The sequence below is a fragment of the Solea solea genome, chromosome 9 (genome assembly GCF_958295425.1).
Source record: "Solea solea chromosome 9, fSolSol10.1, whole genome shotgun sequence".
NCBI lineage: Eukaryota > Metazoa > Chordata > Actinopteri > Pleuronectiformes > Soleidae > Solea > Solea solea.
The window spans coordinates 25,933,604-25,950,105 of NC_081142.1; the positions used below are offsets into that span (position 1 = coordinate 25,933,604).

General features: G+C 39.6%; 1 protein-coding gene across 3 annotated transcripts in view; it reads right to left on the minus strand.

The window, feature by feature from the left end:
* The window catches only part of patj (PATJ crumbs cell polarity complex component), a 98,977-nt gene that overhangs the window by 45,336 nt on the left and 37,139 nt on the right, over positions 1–16,502 (minus strand). For all 3 annotated transcript variants that reach the window (XM_058637814.1, XM_058637815.1, XM_058637816.1), the window contains 9 exons: positions 9,256–9,549; positions 8,458–8,551; positions 7,812–7,866; positions 6,458–6,538; positions 6,222–6,293; positions 5,882–6,059; positions 5,641–5,751; positions 4,727–4,786; positions 4,002–4,101 (listed from right to left, as the gene is read on the minus strand). In XM_058637814.1, coding sequence (XP_058493797.1) covers positions 4,002–4,101; positions 4,727–4,786; positions 5,641–5,751; positions 5,882–6,059; positions 6,222–6,293; positions 6,458–6,538; positions 7,812–7,866; positions 8,458–8,551; positions 9,256–9,549 — 1,045 coding nt within the window. The remainder of the gene's footprint in view (positions 1–4,001; positions 4,102–4,726; positions 4,787–5,640; positions 5,752–5,881; positions 6,060–6,221; positions 6,294–6,457; positions 6,539–7,811; positions 7,867–8,457; positions 8,552–9,255; positions 9,550–16,502) is intronic.

Consider the following 16,502-nt stretch of genomic DNA (forward strand, 5'->3'; position numbering starts at 1 on the left):
CAACAGAGCTCATCCACGCCATTAAAAAGATGTGACTTTAGAAAGGATGGGAGGTGAGGAACAGATGAGAGAAAGAGACAGACAAACACTGGTTTACACATGAAAACACTTGTTTACACCTAATACTCTGGTTTTTACACCTGAAAACACTGGTTTACACCTAATACTCTGTTTTTTACACCTGAAAACACTGGTTTTACACCTAAAAACACTGGTTTTACACCTAAAAACACTGTTTTTTACAACTGAACACTGGTTTTTACAACTGAAAACGCTGGTTTACAACTGAAAACACTGGTTTTTACAACTGAAAACGCTGGTTTTCACACCTGAAAACACTGGTATTTACAACTGAAAACGCTGGTTTTCACCTGAAAACACTGGTTGTTACAACTGAAAACACTGGTTTTTACAACTGAAAACACTGGTTTTTACAACTGAAAACGCTGGTTTTCACACCTGAAAACACTGGTTGTTACAACTGAAAACACTGGTTTTTACAACTGAAAACACTGGTTTTTACAACTGAAAACGCTGGTTTTCACACCTGAAAACACTGGTATTTACAACTGAAAACGCTGGTTTACACCTGAAAACACTGGTTTTTACAACTGAAAACACTGGTTTTTACAACTGAAAACACTGGTTTTCACAACTGAAAACACTGCTTTAAGGTTCAGTTACACTTAAAAAATGCATCAATCTCAATGATTCTGCTGGAGACTAAAGTTTGTGTTAATTCTTAACAGTAACTTTTATTTAGAAAAAAACAAGTATTCATATTTGAACTGGCACTTTTTTCTCAATTGAATATTAACAGTGGAAATTTACAAACTTGCAAAAGAAACTTTAGCTGCATTTCTGACTCAACACACACTGAACACAGTTTTACTCATGTAGACGAAAATTTCAAAATGTGTCATTTAATATTCTTCTCATTCTCTTAAAAACACGTTTGGCTCATGAGATTAATTTGTATTTAACTGCATTAAAACCAGGGACGAAAATGTTTCAATGACAAAGATGAAATATAAGTATATATAAGTAATTTCATTGGGATGCACGATACTGGACTTTTTGTCGATATTGTGGGAGTAATTAATCAGCCAATAACTGATAAAATACATATACTTCTTATATTATCACTAAGTCACAGTATGATATTACTAGGTCATGATATGATATCACGATATTTAAGTCATGATACGATATTATCACAATATTGCGATATAGCGAGCATTAGTGAAATCATATATCGCGATGTACTCAAACAACAGGTCTATTGAGAGTGAGCACTTGGCGCCAACTAGTGGACTGACACATGAATTGATTTTTTTTGTGCTAATGCTAATCCACAAAAAGTTTCATGTATACTTTTAGCATCAGTAAAAAAACAACTTACTAGCGATATAATATCACAATACTTCCAGCCCTAATCCGTAATTATCAGGCATTACGGATGCATCCGTATCATTTAAAGTTTGCGTTAACTTCATATTTTAGAGCAGAAAATTATCATCTTTCTCTTATTTATCAAAAAAATAAAGGACAAATAAACAGATGAAAACACAGAAATTGTCAATGAGACGTCCTTTCTTTGGCGAGATTGACATGGACAAAAAATGTAGGATTTAAAGGAGACAGATGTAAAAACATCACACTCAGACACAAACGAGTCTTTGAACCATTTAAGAGAAACCAGCTCTAGATTTCACCTCAGAAACACCAGATCCACCTCTTTATCTACAGAAACTAAGAATCTTAACCCTCAAACCAAGAGTTAATAAAATATCTCAAATAAAAAAGGACCAATCACAGCCCAGTCTGCCATCTTTAAACAAACACAACCAAATGCACCAGAGGAAAAACCCAAAAACCTCAGAGAGACCAGAGAGAGACCAGAGAGAGAGAGCAGAGACACCGGAGAGCAAACTGGAAGAAGAGAAATCAAATAAATATCTGTTCTGTAAAAATCCTCCGCTCTCTGCTCTGTTACAGGTTTATGGACAGGACGGAGACAACGGCTGCTTCACACACGTCCTGCAAAGACAGAAACACACACACACATGTTAAGACAAACACACACACACACACACACACACACACACACCAGGTTCCCCACGTCTTCACTGCCAAGGAAGACCTTCAAAATAAGAGACCGTGGAACGTGTCGCAGCACAACAGCAAAAACACGTACAACAAAAAAAATTAGCCAAAGGACCCAAATATCAAAGGACTCTGTCGTTTCTTTATAGTCATGAAAAAGCGCTTAAGCAAACGCACAAACATGCATGATCACTGGCCCCAAGCTAACACTGTGAGTTATAGTCTGTGTGGTGCCCCGCCTGTCACTGGACCAGGTGGGCGGAGTCGCAGGTGGATCTCATCTCACTCCCAAACAGAAGAATACAAAAAGCCGTCTCCACACAGTCCACACGGACGCCTCAACTAATGCTGAGTGACATTTCATTTCATCTCATCGGGTACAAGGAAGTTGGTGCAGGCCTTAGTTTAAAAATAACTGATGTTGCACAGTTACACTGTAGGTTCTGTTTCAAAGGTTTGGTACAGGGATGCAGTTCCACCCTGTGTTGTTTTGTTATTCTTTTTTGGGTTAAGGTTAAGGTCAGTAGTAGTTATGGTTTAGTTTAAAGTATGTCTCCAGAAAATGAATGTAAGTCAATGTAATGTGATGTATCATGTATTGAGATTGAAGTCTTCTGGTTACATAATCTAACTGTCATCGACATGAAAACTGAACTGTCATGTCTCCTGGTCTCTCTGCCTCACCCCCTCCTCTCCTCTGTCCCCCATTTTTCCTTTCACCACAACCTGTCTTGGCAGATGGCTGCAGATCTTTGAGTCTGGTTCCTCCACTGATGCCTGGAGTTTGTTTATTGTGTGAACTGTTGTTTCTCCGCTCTCTCCTGTTGTTACATAGATAATGTATGTTGTGAGTATGAAAGAGTGAGGGTTAGAGTGAGGTGAACACATGACATACACACCTTACCCTAACTGAAACCCTAAGACCAGGTCTTAAGAAGTCTGTCAAAAATGTCCTCACAAAAATATAAATACCTGTACACACATGTACACACATGTACACACACAGACACACACAAGCCTACATTTTTTTTTTTTCTTTTCTGAGCAGATGCTCAGTCTGTTTGAAGTGGTACAACGCACACGCACGCACACACACACACGCACCAAGATCAAACAACATTTTATCTTTGTTGTTTTCATACAGCGTTCTCGTCACCTGTACCTTTAAACACCATGACGACACAACGAGATGTTTCATCTGTGTGTGTGTGTGTGTGTAGTTTTAATGAGTCTCTTGTTTCATGTTTGTGTGTTCTGATGTTTCAGATCACAGTCCACACAGTGAAACACAGTGATGCAGTAATTAAGCAGAATAATAATGATGATAATCAGAATAATGTACTGTACATGATCACATAACCCAGTTCACCTGCTCATATCAGCATTTTCTCGTGTTTAAAAACCCGTATTTAAATAATAATTAAGTAAACTATGGAATAAGAGCTGCCTAAGCACAAAGAGATTTAATTTAATGAACCAAACATGTAATAATGCTGCCTTTCATACCTTCAAGCACTTTAAATGCACTGTAAACATTTTTACTCTTATTTATGGATTTTAAATTATTACTGAATGTTTTTATGGTTATATTTGTGGGTCTAATTTCGTTGGGATCCTCTGCAGTGACAAAAGGCTAATTATAAATAACTCAATGAACAATAAAAGAAATAAGTCAAATAATCAAAGAGAGCAAAACATTTTTATAATTATACTAATGCCAATAAAAATACTTATACATAATAAATAGTGTAGAAATATAATAAATTAGAAATTAAAAGATAATCAAATAAATGTTACTTTTTTAAATTATAGTTAATCAGTGAATTAGCAGAGGATTTATTTATTTATTTAATTATGTGTTGTTGTTTTTGTGTGTTTCACTGTGGCACACTGACCTTTGGCCTGCTCCAGGTCAGAGTTCAGCTTGTGCTCTGATTGGCTGGGAGGACAGTAGGGCGGGGGCTGTCTCAGAGGGGGTGTGGCTATTCCTGGCTCCTAAAAAAAAAAAAAAAAAACACAAACATTTTTAACTGCAAATACAAACTAAAACAATCAAATCTAGAGAGAAGAGTGTGAGGTGAGGCTGTGCTGCCCTCTGCTGGACTCTCATGCACTCACAGTCTAAAGCAGCCACCTTTAATCTGTGATCAATGTTAATATAACATCTGCAACAATTAACTGATTCATCGATTAATTAATTCATCAAAAACTCTTTTGATTATTGATCAGTTTGTGCTTTTCTGATTTTTCAGCTTCTTCAATGTGAATTTTTCTGTTTTCTTTGAAAATTGAATCATTTGTGTTTGTGTAGAAAAAACAAGACATTTGAGAACTATCCTTTTTAAGTTTGACAAACATTTTAAAACATTTATATAAATATAATCCACAAAAAGAAGTAATATCGACAGATGAATGGATTGTGAAAACAAAACATTTGATGGTTTGTATTGTGATATTTTATCATTCTGTGTTTTCTTGTTTATTAATATTGCCTTATGAATAACTTATCTTTGTAAATTTGACTCTAATTTGTTATTTTGTTTTAGATCTTGTCGGAAAAGAGATTTCTAAAAATAATAACAATTATTATTATTATAATGGAGACAGTCTTTGTCCTCACCGGAGACTCCGTACTCTTGGCTTTGTGTTTGCTGTAGCTGGGAGCCGTTAGAGACACAGGCTGAAACACACACAAAGACACATATGTTATTGCAACACAACATTTAACAACATTGAACTCTATGACTATTCAAAAACGTTGCTTAAAGTTGAGTGAGAATCATGTTTCATCTGCTGCATCAACCCAGGCATCTCCAGCAGCTCAAAGGCACAAGATCTCACGTCTTTTATAACTCTGCATAAAAAAGTCAATGTTGTCTTAATATACAGTGATTTACAAAGTAAAAATCAGTGTAACCTTTTACCAAAAATATAGTTCAAATAAATTTACAATGACCCGCACAGACGTGCTGCTCGCCTCATACACCACTGACACCGTTTTCAATACTTTATTAACAATTTTCAACTTTTATTTTAATAAACAGGAAACCACTGACAACAAGAGGAAGCTCCAACAGCTTTTAACTGAACGGCTCAAGATCATTCCTGATATTTGACTTGAATCTCCAAGACGCTGTCGCTGCTGTGGCCGACACGATCGTAGGATATGGAAGGACACCATATGTGCGCCCTCTGCTGGATTGTAAGAGGTACTACTTCAGTAGGTGCTTATGAAATGTCAGCATTTGCCTTTGGAGCAGGTTTACATCCTGCACTGGAAACCAAATCCATTTTAAAGTTTTAAAGTAATATTGAAGTTTATTTGTTTGGTTGTTTCGTGGTTTACTCAACACCTGTGAGTCGGACATGAGGTCGTGTCACAAAACTGCCTGAAATGTTAGCAGGGAAAACAATTAAAGATGTCAGATTGTGAAAAGGTTCTTGAACAGTTGTGCTTTTCTCTCTGTAACTCAACATATTAATCCTACTGTTGCTTTCTTGGTGAAAAGAGAAGAGAGAGAATCAACCACGTACCCGTGGTGTCGCCGACAGACTCTGGACGATGAAGACGATCGGGCTCGGAGCTGATTTGATGGCACTGACCGCCTCCTCATGACTGGCAGACTGTAGGTCAACACCTGACACCTGCACGCACACACACACACACACACACAGCAGACAATGCTAGGATAATCAGATTGAGTCCCTTTGTTTGTCCTAAGGAGGACACCCGTCCTCTTCTCTCATAGAGGGGTCCACAGAGACCCAGTCCCACCTCTAAGATCTTGTCTCCAGTCTTGAGTTGCTGTGTCTTGGCAGCAGGACTGTTGGCCAGAACCTGCTTGATGAAGATTCCCTTCAGCTCCTCTCCGTTCCTCAGACGCTTGATGACATGCCGACCTCCCACGATGCTCAGACCCAGAGACTGGTCCTCCTCGGCCCACACTTCCACCCTGTGGTGCAGAGAGACACTGACATCACCACTGTGGTTCAGGACAGACCGACTACATACTATAATAATAAATAATAAACTGAATAATCGGATTATCTTCAGATGATACAATGAACTATTGTTCTCGAGATCTTGCGTACAGCAGCTTTAATGTGAGGGTTACCTGCGCGCTGGTCCCCAGTGACTGAACGCTGGAGTTTCCTCTCCTTCTCCCTGTTCTCTTTCAGGGAGATTTCTGTGAAAACACATCATAAAACAAGGTTCTGCCTCATTAGGACCAGGTTTTGGTCTACATGAGGACTACAGGTCCTGACGAGGTCAGTGTTTATGCCAGAAAAAAAAAAGGTCCTAAAGAGGCAACAAATACAAGAACACACGGCAGTGGCTAGTGTTTCTCACCTGTGGCCTCCTCTGATTGGTAGAGAGGCTCCTCCCTGGCTCCGCCTCTTCCTCCTCTCTTGGTCAACCCTCTTCACAGACCTTCACAGGAAGAAAATAAAACATAAATAATGTTTTTACATGGTAATGAGGCTCATTAACGGCTCAGTGTGAACACATCTGTGCAGAGACCAGCAGGGGGCGACGCACGACTGTCAAATGTTGCACGAGAGGCAGGATTCTGTTCCGTTTCCTCTCATGACCTTTGACCCCTGAGACCTCACACACTCAGATTATGATGTCAAAGCCCGAGTGTGAGAGGGTGAATTATAAAGAACAACAGGGGAAACACTGTGGCTTAATTGTGTGAGTTTGGTACTTTTTTTTATTTCCTGCTGAGTTTAAGAGTGGAAAAAAGTGGCTATTTCAATTATTAACATCTATAATATAATAATGAACAATTTATGTACATTAGGTGTAAAACAGATACATATGTATGCGTGTGAGCGTACACGCATAACCTCCTCTGTTTTTAAGTACAGAGGAGGTTAGGGGCCACATTTGAACTTTTTTTGGGGAAAATAAATAAATGACTAAAGGATTGAATGAATAAAGAAGACAGAAATCTGCGATTAAAGTCTGAATTCTGAGTTTTAGAATTCTGAGAAAAAAGTCAGTATTCAGAGATTAAATTCAATCTCAGAATTCTGGCTTTTTTTTATTAAATGTATCATTATTTTGTTTGAAATAAATAAATAAATCACATGTGGCCCTAATCCTCCTTCTGATTTTAATCTCAGAATTCTGTCCAAATGTTTTTTTGTTTCATTTCCTTGTGGCCTGAAACCTGTTTTATATCTCTTATGTTATTGATGAGTTTAATTACTTTAATAACTTCAATTATTCAAGGATATTTATTGTTTTTATAATGTACGCATAAAATATGCCTGTTATGACTCAATAAAAGTCATTAGTTTAATCTTTTAGACAAAATGTCGTCGTTAAATTGAATGATAAAACATATTCTTACATTAATCTGGTCATAATCTGATTACATGATCTGTTTTCTTCTAATGTCAACATCAAGGTTGGACACTTTGTTTCCTTCTCTTTGGCAAAGTCTGCAGAAACTTGCTGACGTGCAGAAAGCGGTCATTAAGAGCTCAAAATGGCTGCCAAGAGCAGCGTCCAACACTTGATGATTCCACGTGAGGACGGGGAGTCCCGAGCTGGGAGGGAGGGGGAGGAGGAGGAGGAGGACGACGACAGAGGGACTGAGCTCAGGAGACAGAGAGAATGAAATCATGAAGAGTAAAGAGAAAGAGAGGTGGAGGAGGAAGAGAGGAGTAAAAAAGGAGGAGTGGTAGATACTGACTCTGTGTCGGTGTCGGTCAGCGTGAGTTCTGAGTCTGCCTCGCTGTCTCTGTGATCTGAAACAAAGAAAAACTGAAAATAAGTCAATGAAGTCACATCAGAAGAATCACAAACACACTGTTGTTATTAACTCACTAAATCTTTATTATTTAATTCATTTGTTGGGATAAAAGTGTTCATCTACAAACTCACATTTAATTCACTGAACTGAGCACAAAGCATTATTATTATTATTATAATAATATTATTATTTGCATTATTATTATTATTATAATAATAATAATTATATTATTTGCATTATTTTTGTTATCACCCGTGAGTTCCAGACTTTGACTGTAAAGGATTCAGTCAAATATTAAAACTAACCTTTAATTTCTCATGATTGGCGTTTGTCCCTGAAAATGGACAATAATGTATAAAAATGCTTAGAAGACGGTTAATGTGACTCGTTTTCCTTCAACGCCTCAAATTAAAAGCTGAGAGTCCACACTTTTATCACAACTTCATTGTTTCATTTCAAATTCATTGTTGTGGTCGACAGAGGAAAACCTATTTGAAAAATGTGTGTATTTATATATACATTATATGTATATGTATGTAAGAAACCTTTTGTAAGAAACACAAATGAACAGCTGCTTCTCTCTCACCAGGAAACTGAAGTCCAGACATGATGCTCTCACGATCTGACCTCTGGTCTTCATCCTCCTCCTCCTCTTCCTCCTGATGCTCTTTCCTCCAGCTCTGAAACGAGACATCAGTCAAACCATCACTGAAGAACTGAACATAATCAGTGATGCTGCACATTCAGGTGTAAATCAGAAACCAAGACACATTAAACACATTAAATCCTTAAATAAAGGCGGAGTTAAAAATGCTCTGTGTCGGTGGCACCTGAGAAAACATGGATCTCTCTCAATGAAAGGATTTATTCTCTCATCATCACATAATCCTCACACACTGATGGAGCCAGAGATAAACTCACTCTAATTACTATTATTCATTCATTTATTTATTATTATTTTGTTATTTGTTTCATTTCCTCACACCCCCTGGTTTATACGACAGAACGGTGTTTCTGATTTTCCACCAGAGGAAGCTGGTACCACACTTTGAGAACCATAGTTCTACGGTGTTTTATGTGATAATCAATTTAAAAGGAACCAACACATTAGCTCAGGAGAGAAAGTATTTCTTTTTAACGATCATTTTCATAATTGGTCCATAAAATGTCATGAAATATTGATCAGTGTTTCCCAAACCTCAAAATGAAGATGTTCTCACACGTCCTGTTTAATGTTCAATAATTTCTTTGTTGTATGGAGCAAATAAAACAACAAATATTCACATTTAAGAAGCTGAAAACTAAGAGAAAACAATCAATCAGTTATCAAAATAGTTAAGAACATTATTATCTCTTTAACATCTAAAGAAACTCCCTCTCTCACCTCCTCTGATCCAGCGTGGCTGGAGCAGGAGGAGAGCCTCCACTCCTCCCATGATGGAGGCGGTTTCCTGGGGAGAGAACTCATCCTCTCCTCTTCTCTGTCTTCCAGCTTCTTCACCTCCACCTCCTCATCCACAGCCATCTCCCTCCCCTCCTCCACATGCAGGAGGTCAGAGGTCACAGTGGAGGTAGAGTAGCGAGGCAGACCTCCATCCAGGATCAGCTCCTCCCCCTCCTCTTCTTCCTCTTCTTCTTGTCGCAGATCTTCAGGCAGAACGGAGCCATCACCGAAACCCTGAGACACAGAAGACGACGAGTGAGCAGAAACAAAAACTCTCTGAACGCTGAGTTAGGATTTTAAGATTTTTAAGACTGCTACTGTTACTGTTACTGTTAACAGCACGTCGGTCACATTTGTTTCACATGAAATCAGTCGTACACATAACTGTTCAAAAATCTGCAAAATATTACGTAGAGCGTCGTTATCAGCAAAGTACCTTCATCATCCAGATCATTACTGTACACTGTTTTAATGAATGAATGAATGAATGAAGGTTTTATTATGAACACAGTGCAATCAAATAATTCAACAAAACACCAAATCTGAATAAAAAAAACTAAACAAAAACACGTCTGAAGAGGAGGAGCACAGGAAGTCCACCACAGAGCTCCGCCTACAGTTTGGGACATCAAATTCAAGGACAGAATGTGCTGCTGACGGGAGGACAACTTGTAAGAGCGTCTTGGTCCATGATGGCGTCCACTTTTATTGATGTGCAGCAGCTCCGCATCTGGACAAGTGATTGTCCTCAAAGTCAGTCTCTGTCTTTTGTCTTTGGTGAGACGCAGATTTCCGAGACATCACGTCGTCATTTTCTCTCTCTGTCTTAGACTTTACTCGCTCATTGTTCTGCACGGAATCTCACGTCAACAGTCGGAGAGAGAGACAGTGGACAGCGAGTAATGATGTCTCCACGTTTGTCCTGCGTAGACCTCGTCTACAAACATCAAGCAATGCAGGGCGTGAAACAGCAGGTGGCGTCGTAGCAAACAAGGGAGACATTTACCTAAATATCAACTTTAGATTAGGGAACACATATTCACTATTAACTAGGTGCTTACTAACATGCATATAAGTAGCATACCAGACCTTTATTAGTAATTATTAAGCACATATTAACACCTTAATCAGGAAAAATCTTAATTCATGTCTTAATAGGAGGTAGAATTAGGTGTTAATAAGTGCTTAATAATTATTAATAAAGGGCTAGTGTGCTATTTATGCATGTTATTGAGCACCTAGTTAATAGTGAATATGTGTTCCCTAATCTAAAGTGTTACCTCAACTTCACTTCTTTACTGCACAATAAATCTGGGTTCTTGCCCTGGACTCAGTTCAGTGTTCACAGGGCAGCAGAAAATAAATCACATCATCATCAACAAACACGCGAAGCCTCTTGACTGTGTTTGATTTCAGCCACTTCACTTGAGCCCTCTTCACTGGAGAACATCTGACAACCAAACTGGCAGAAGATTAAACCGCAAACACGACTCCAGACGTCTCCTGCACCTGTGCACGTAAATGAGAAACAATCATCTGAGTGAAGCAGGATCCAGACTTCAGCTGCAGTCACGTCCGTGAAAAACGCAGCTCACACTAAATCTCAAACCTGACGTACTCTGAACACATAAAGGTTTTCTTTTTTTTTTCTTTCAACTCCCCAAAGAGCCTCCCTCAGCAGATCCTGAGGCTGTATCCTGTTCTCAACATTACGATGCAGACATTAGCCCGCGCTGGGAAATATTAATGACAACACTTAGGCTAATTTCCATCGACGAAGCCTCGTCTTCAAGGACTCTGTTCCTCTTCTTTTAATTTGGGCCTGGGAAGCCGGCCCATCGTGGCCATATAATGGAGGTGAGGAGCAGACGGCGGCGGCGGCAGAGCTCATAACGCTAACAGGATGTTCTACAGACTGATGTGTATTGGCCGTGACTGCCTGGCCTCATATTCATAAGATTTAAAGACACTGTCATTTAATATCTGTGCCATTAGACGATGAGGACAGTTGAGACGAGTCGGCTGCTGCAGTAACGAACAGAGAGAGGCTCAGCGGCGCACTCTGGATTATATCTTAATCTGATTACACACTGATTAGAAAGTTGAGATTCATTTGCATTTTTTTTTTTTTTTTTTTACTGCACAAGTCAAATTTAATGTCAAAATATTAAGTTTAAAAACGACGAATTTCTCATCATTTCATTCCTGTGTGAAATAAAGCAGGAGGTTTGAAAAAGCTGTCTTTGCTCTGTTTAACAGCACTAAACCCACACATTTTCATCCTCACCTCTACATCTCTATATGTCAAACTGCCTGTCAAAATAAAAGCCTCTTTATCCATCAAAGGTCTAGAGAGTCTGTAGTATTTATGAAATGAAATACAATAATTAAGAGTATCTGTGTTAACACATTGATTGGCAGCCCATGGATGAGTGTAAAGGGAATTTGTCTTGTGACCAGAGCGTCACCAGTACCTAATGCCCAGTGGTCCCTAATTGATTGGGTTAATTGGACACTTTAAATTGTCCCCAGCCACAGGGGGCGGACCCAATCCTGGATAAATGGGAGGGTCTTTGTCAGGAAAGACAAAATAAAATCTCTGCCAAATCAAATATGTGGTGACCCCTGGAGCGGAAGAAGCCAAAAGAAAAAAATACATTAATGATGATATAATATAATATAATATAATAAAGGACTGAACATAATGCGTTTCTTATTTTAATCATGTGTATCATCTATTTTTTAAAATTTTGCAATGCAAAGAGAAAAGTGAGACAAAAGACAAGAGAGACTTCCAATTTCAGTAGCATACCGTGGGGTTTCCGTCAGGGCCTTCAGTAAAAAATAAAAAAAACACGCACAAACACAACCACGTACAAAACACACTATTATGCACTATATTCACGAGACAGTTGATCTGCAACAACCATAGCACACATGCACACCACTGCGCATCTATAGGCTACTGCATCATTACCACCACATCTTCCAATATGTCTCTCAGCAACTGCAATTTCACAAGCCACTATATGACACAAAAACAAGCTTCCACATAAGCATAGGCGTCAGCTACGCGGGGAACACGTCCACGGTACTATTTATGATCAACAGTTTTGTCCTCACCACTTCTAAAAAATGTTATAGATTTATCATTAACACTCGAACTACCGTAAATAATTTCCTTCTTTTCTCCAAACAATCGCCATGAGAAGTGCACACGAAGGAGATCAGAAACATGATGGATCGGTGGTGTTACTGCAGTGGCCATAGCTTCCTTCAAAACCCGCCAAAGGTTCAAACGTCGTTGATGACAACAGCGGGGGCTAGCGCCACACACATCGCTGGGCCTGGGGCGTTCTGTCACTATGCATCACATTTTGATTGGCAGATGACACACATCAGTCAAAGTTATAACCAAATAGGAAATGGCAGCTTCAACGAAAGGCCAGCAATGATACTAGAGCAGGTCCACGGAGCTATGATGCGTTTAATGACATCCAGGAAAATCCAGCTCAGGTTCACAAAAATAACCATATTCTTGCTGGAAATATAATCATAACATACTGAAAAAGTAATTGAATTCAGATACGTTCAGACACACATTAATTTGATTATTAAAAATAATAATAATAATAATAAAAATATAAAAAAAAAATAATAATAATAATAATAATAATAAACATACTTTTTTGATATTGTCGGGGCCAGCAGGGCCAGTTTCCTGAGCTGAGTCAATCAGGAAGTAAAAATATACTGAATAGCCACTAGGGGGCGACTGTTGGTTACATGAAATAAAAGTCTGAATGAAAGTGCGTAATTCTTACTTGATTTATGAAACAAGTTAACATGTTCCTGGTCTCAATCACGACTTGTGCTTATTCTTCTTAGGAAAATGATGTAAATTTGTAAAATGATGTTCCCAATTTGAGTACAAATAAATGAAAAATATAGTATAGCACATATGACACCAGTGTGATTGACAGCTGGTGTTGTCCAATAGGAGCCTGGACGTTTCTGAAGTTCAAAAGGTTGCAAAAGTAAAAACAGGTCAAATCATGATTTTGACGGCTTTAAATGTTCGGATTATTTTTTTTAATTTACATGTGAATGCAGACACATTAAAATCTGATAAGTGATTCCTTTTGCCTCTTATCCAAACAGGTTTATATTCACGTGAAGAATGCGTTTATAGTTTATCGTTATTTTTGGGTAGAAACGGTTTCAGTCTCTGTGGAAATGAAAAGAAAAAAACAGTAAAAAGAATCAGAATAACTGAGCAGAGCCAGAATCAGCAGCACCTGCCAGAATAACAGAGTGAAATGGCAGTAAAGTTTATTATAATGGCAGTAGCAGTTATACCTCTGAGCTGTTTGTCCACTGTAAAGTTTGGTGTTCTTTTTTCCTCCTGTATTCACATTTTAATCAGGATAAACTGTGGTCACTGCAACATTTTATCTGCACAAAGACGAGGAGAAGAAGATGATGACGGCCTGTAAGTTCCGCAGCGACCTCTAAAAGTTAATGAGGTGTGGACGTGTAACAGGGGTCTCTCTCTGGTCAGCGGGCGGGCATGACGGAGAACCACGCCGACCTGACGGGCTTTATGGAAAGCCATCAGAGACCCGTGGGCTGTGAAAAAACCTCTTCAGCCAAATGGGCTGCATATAAAACGGGAAATAAAATGGCAGCGCAGAGGACGGCCTCAACAGAGACAGCAGGATAGGCAGGAACACGGTGGACCTTCACAAGGAGCAGGGTCAGAGTTCACCAGCTACAGTAGAATTCTACAGGTTACAGTAAACTCTGAGATACAGTAGAACTTTGCAGAGTACAGTAGAACTCTCAAAGGTATAGCCGTTCTTCAGAGTAGAGGAGAACTCCTACTTAGTACTGCAGAGTAGAACTCTAGAATGCAGAGTAGAAATCTGCAGAGTAAAAAAGAGTAGACCTCTAAAGGGCAAAGGAGTAGAACTCTCAAGGGTACAGCAGAACTCAAGAGAGCAGAACTCTGAAGAGTCAAGTAGACCTCTAAAGGGTAAAGTAAAACCCTGTAAATTAGAGCTCTAAAGAGCAAAGGAGAACTCTCAAGAGTAGAATAGAGCTCTAAAGCAGGGGCTCTTAATCCTGGTCCTGGGGTAAAGTACAGCACTTCAGAGAAGAGTAGAACTCTCAAGGGTACAGTAGATCTTCTGAGTAGATGAGAACTCTTAACAGTAGACCCTGTAAATTACAGCTCTAAAGGACAAAGGAGAACTCTGCAGAGAAGATTTTTTTGCAGAGCTCGATGACGAGCTGACCACTGGGTCCAGAGAAGAGTAGAACTCTAAAAGAGTGCAGTAGAACATCTCCTCAGGAATAAAGACAATAGGATTTTAGAAAGTCTTCTTTTTCAGAGAAACACACAGGAAATAGAAACTTCTGGATTTTCATGTATGATATTAGTTTGTTGTTCCAGATAAGGTTTTCCTCAAATATCCACACTTTTTGACTCATGGATTTCAGTTTGCCGACAATTATAAATATGCAAATGTTGCAAGTGTTGCCTGTGGTTCTGTAGGTTGACCTGCTACAACTGAGAAACCAGGGAAGTAAGAATTTAGCTGCCTTCTTTATTTAAAGCTACAGCACAGCACTGCATGGAACGTGGCAGGTTCTGTCCACTGAAGACAAAACAGCAACTGATAGTAACTGTACCATGGTCATCACCGTGTAAAATCAAAGAAGCAACAAACATGTTTGTTTGTGCTGATTTCAGAGTCGACGCTGAAGTCACCACTGATGCAGTTTACAGCATTTTACTGCGAGTACTGCAGTACTGAGAGTACTGATGCTGGAGGACCAGAGTGTCCTCAAAGTACCCCCAAACCCTCTCCACCCCCCGACTCACTTAACACAGAGATGCTGCTGGTGGAGCTGATAGAGCACTTTATACCATCCAGGCTTCCAGCTGAGTCAGCAGCTTCTCACACTCACAGAGGGGGGGGGGGAGAGAGAGAGGGAGATAGAAGGTGAAAGAGAGAGGGAAAGACAGAAGAGCGGAAAAGGAGAGATGATGGAGGGGCGGGGAGAAAGGAGGTGAAAGACGGAGGATAAGATAAAACAAAACACGAAAGCTTCGACAGAGGCAGGATGAGTCGTGGAAGTACACACACACACACACACACACACACACACACACACACACACACACACACACACACACACACACACACACACACACACACACACACACACACACACACACACACACACACACACACACACACACACACAGCATCACCCTTTTAATTCCATTAATTCCATCGATATTTCTTAAATGTCTTATCAAAGCAGCGATTTCTTTGTGTTGTGTTGTGTTGTGCGCTCGATGTCGTCATTCATTGTCAAAGCATCAATATGACGTCACACTAGGTATTTATTCTTAAGTCGAAACACAAGCCCCGCCCAGGGCTCTACCATTCCAAACCGTGCTGTACCACGATGTAAACACTGCTTTCTAAGAGAGGATTCACTGAACCTCCACAAAAAACAAAATCTCTGGCTGTTCTCTGCACACACTGGTGACCTTTGTAAGTCACCTTCCATGTTTGAAGCCCGTCAAGCAGACAGGCTGGTGCACTAGCAATGGGCTAAACACGCCACCGACAGAGAGGCGGCTTTTGTTTACATCCATCATGGCGGCCACTGAAGAGCAGCTGTCTTGAACCGCCTGTTTCTTCCATTTTAGATTTCTCCACAGAGCTCTCCTGTGAGCTAAAGTCATTAGACGCCAACAAAACTACAACAATCGCTCTGCAGCCGCCGGTCTGACTGGTTATAGGTCAATGCAGGAGTTTAACCCTCGTATGACCATCATGATAATCATGTTAACCGCCTGGATTTATTTAGATTTCATGGCTGTAGAACTGTCAGAGTTTCTCTGTAATGACAAGTATTTGAGCGCAAAGTTCTATTTCTCTGCTTTCTGGAATCCATCCATCTTCTACCGCTTTATCCTCCACATGAGGGCCACAGGGGGCACTGTGCCAATCTCAGCTGACATAGGGTGAAAGGCGGGGTCACACCCTGGACAGATCGCCAGTCCATATTTCTTTAATTTTCTAGATATCACAAGCGGTCTAAGAGTTACAGACAAACGACATGATGGTCACAGAAGAGTTAAAGAAGCTCTTTCATCTACGTCCATT